Raw genomic sequence first — 2,621 nt, forward strand, 5'->3', positions numbered from 1 at the left:
GGGCAGGGCCACCTCCCCCCAGCCCAGGTTGCTCCGAGCCCCGTCCAACCTGGCCTTGAACACCTCCAGGGATGGGGCAGCCACAGCTTCTCGGGGCGACCTGCCCCAGGGGATCACCGCCCTCATGGCCAAGAATTTCCTCCTCACATCTCATCTCCATCTCCCCTCTGTCAGTGTCAAACCGCTCCCCCCCGTCCCACGGCTCCCCTCCCTGACCCAGAGTCCCCCCCAGCTCTCCTGGAGCCCCTTTAGGCACTGGAAGGGGCTCTGAGCTCTCCCCTTTTTGGCCTTCTCTTCTCCAGGCTGAACCCCCCCACCTCTCCCAGTCTGTCCTCCCAGCAGAGGGGCTCCAGCCCTCCCAGCATCTCCGGGGCCTCCTCTGCTCCGCTCCAACAGGTCCATGTCTTTCCTATAAGAAATATTTTTTACTCTGAGAGAACTGACAGCAGTTTCTGCACACTACAGTGCCCTATTAATTTCCATACATGCAGGGAACAGAGGTAGCTTGGACATAGCTGGACTACAATAGAAATACAGCAGTTTGGAAGGGCACTGTGTAGCTGTGAAGAACTAGATAAATATTTTTTTTTTCCTGTAGAAACCTGTCCGTGCTCCATCCCAGGTAATGATAATCTGCCTTCCTGAAACTCCTGCTGTGCACGTGGTGATGTTTTTCGGTACCCGCTGTCTGGCTGCTGCTCCTGTTCACGGTGGCCTTGGCTGATTTCCAAATAAAGCTGATAGGGTTCTTCTCCCGCTCCGGTCTCGGGGCCTTTTTCCATATCAACATTTCCGTATCAAACAGCCGCCTCTGCTTCGCTACACGGGCACTGTGGCTTGCTTGAGTCACCCGTGGAACTGAGTTTTTCTGTGCATATTATAAATGAAATTCCAGTCAGTTCTTGTAAAGCTCGGTAATAGAGCTGTGACTTCATGCTCATGTCTTAGAGCATAACTGTGTGTAATCGTGTTGTAATCTTTATTGCAGTTCACTTCTGATGGATTGGAAGCTCTCTGAGCTAGGGATTATATCACCAGTTAAGGTGATTATCAGTAATTTGCTTTTCAGACTTTGAGAATTAAGTAAAGCTTAGAAAATCTTCCTTTTTTTTTTTTCTTTATTTTTCTTTCCCAGAGCTTAAAATAATTTTAAAAGTCAAAAATTTGACAAAGATGATGTGAGGAAAATCCATTCTCTAGAAATGATAAGGATTCTCTTTGGCAGTAACAGCTTTCTGTGATTTTTTTTTTTTCCCTTTGCAGCTGGAACTCATGTCGGGGAAAGGGTCCTCTTCCTCCCTCCACCCCACCCCGGGGGTCTGGGGGCTGCTCCAGATCCTTACACTCCCCTCCCCAGAGCACCACAGCAGAGATTTGCCCGCGCAGATCTCCCCTCCCTGCAGCAGGCAGGCGTTCATCTCCTTTCCACGTAGCCAGGCTGGGTCTGGCAGCTGCTGGGCTCTTTCTACTGCTGCTCCATTCCCAGTTTCATGAGGAAACTGGGATGCCAGCGTACAGGGAGAGCTAGCTGGACCTCCCCGGCCAGTGCCTTGATGAGTGGGGGGGCTCCCAGTTCTCCCGCGCCACGTTTATGGGACGGGGGAGGCTTCATCCCCACTGTCACTGTCCCATTTCCAGGGCTGTATGGGAGAGATGGCATCCTACCGGCTCGTAAAGTGCTGCGCCTCAGCGGGAAGGGGCTGTGGGAGCAACTACGGGATTTTCCCACCTTGCTGTGGCTCAGTCCCCACTTGGGTTTGGATACGGAGCTGGGGATGGAGTTGCTCTGCCTCCTCGGCATCTTCGCCTCCTTCGGCGCCTTGCTGTTCGAGCCCCTGCAGGACAGCCTGCTCTTCGCCCTGCTCAGGATGCTCTATCTCTCACTCTACCAGGTAGGAAATTGGTGGGGATTGGGAGAGGGGGTCTTGCGGTGCCCTGGTGGGGTCAGAGCTGGGTCCTAGGAGGGCGGGGGGGTGATGTTGTTGCGTTAGTGTTGTCCTACAAGCTCATAGCATGCTCAGCTTCCTTCCTCGTGGAGCAGGGGAAGGTGCTGGCAGCTCCCTGGCTCGTGTACAGGGATATAACCCCATCCTTGTGCCTTTCTGGGATGAAATCCCCCCCAGACTTGCCTGCAAAGCTGATTCTTGCACTGCTGCGCATGCAGCTCCTTCCCCTGCCCACCCGAAGCCTCGCTAAGCGCTCCCTGGGGCCCTTTCCCCACATCCCGTGAGAGCTCTGTGCCCGCCAGCTACAAATCCGCCCTCCTGAGCCGTATGCGCTTGCTGCTGGGGCTTCAGCTTTGTGTGGAGGAGCTCGGGTGAGTCAGTCTGCTGGCGCAGGCGGTGGGGGGAGGAAGGTTTCTCTTCCCTCTGAAACCAGGGGAATTAAAGAGTAAAAAACCGCCTGTGCTTGGAAATCCCTCTAAGGCTGGGTGGTTCTTGGCCCAGGGAGGAGCTCTCCTGCCCTGCCAGAAGACAGCCCAGTGCCAGTAGCCCTCACCGGTCCCTCCTGCCAGAGCTCGGGCTGTGCTCAGCACCAGTGGCTGCAGGGTGTGGGGCTGGGGGGCCGGCAAAGCGAGGGGCCAGCCATGGGAGCGGGGGTTCTCCTGTTCTGGGGGGCTG

At 55.4% G+C, this 2,621-nt stretch overlaps 1 protein-coding gene across 1 annotated transcript in view; it reads left to right on the forward strand.

The window, feature by feature from the left end:
- Positions 1-1,553: 1,553 nt before the first annotated feature.
- The window catches only part of LMF2 (lipase maturation factor 2), a gene marked incomplete at its 3' end in the record, with an annotated part of 5,376 nt that continues 4,308 nt past the window's right edge, over positions 1,554-2,621 (forward strand). The window contains exon 1 of the mRNA XM_009886312.1: positions 1,554-1,913. Coding sequence (XP_009884614.1) covers positions 1,554-1,913 — 360 coding nt within the window. The remainder of the gene's footprint in view (positions 1,914-2,621) is intronic.

The sequence above is a fragment of the Charadrius vociferus genome, unplaced genomic scaffold (genome assembly GCF_000708025.1).
Source record: "Charadrius vociferus isolate BGI_N301 unplaced genomic scaffold, ASM70802v2 scaffold2695, whole genome shotgun sequence".
In the NCBI taxonomy this organism is placed as follows: Eukaryota; Metazoa; Chordata; class Aves; order Charadriiformes; family Charadriidae; genus Charadrius; species Charadrius vociferus.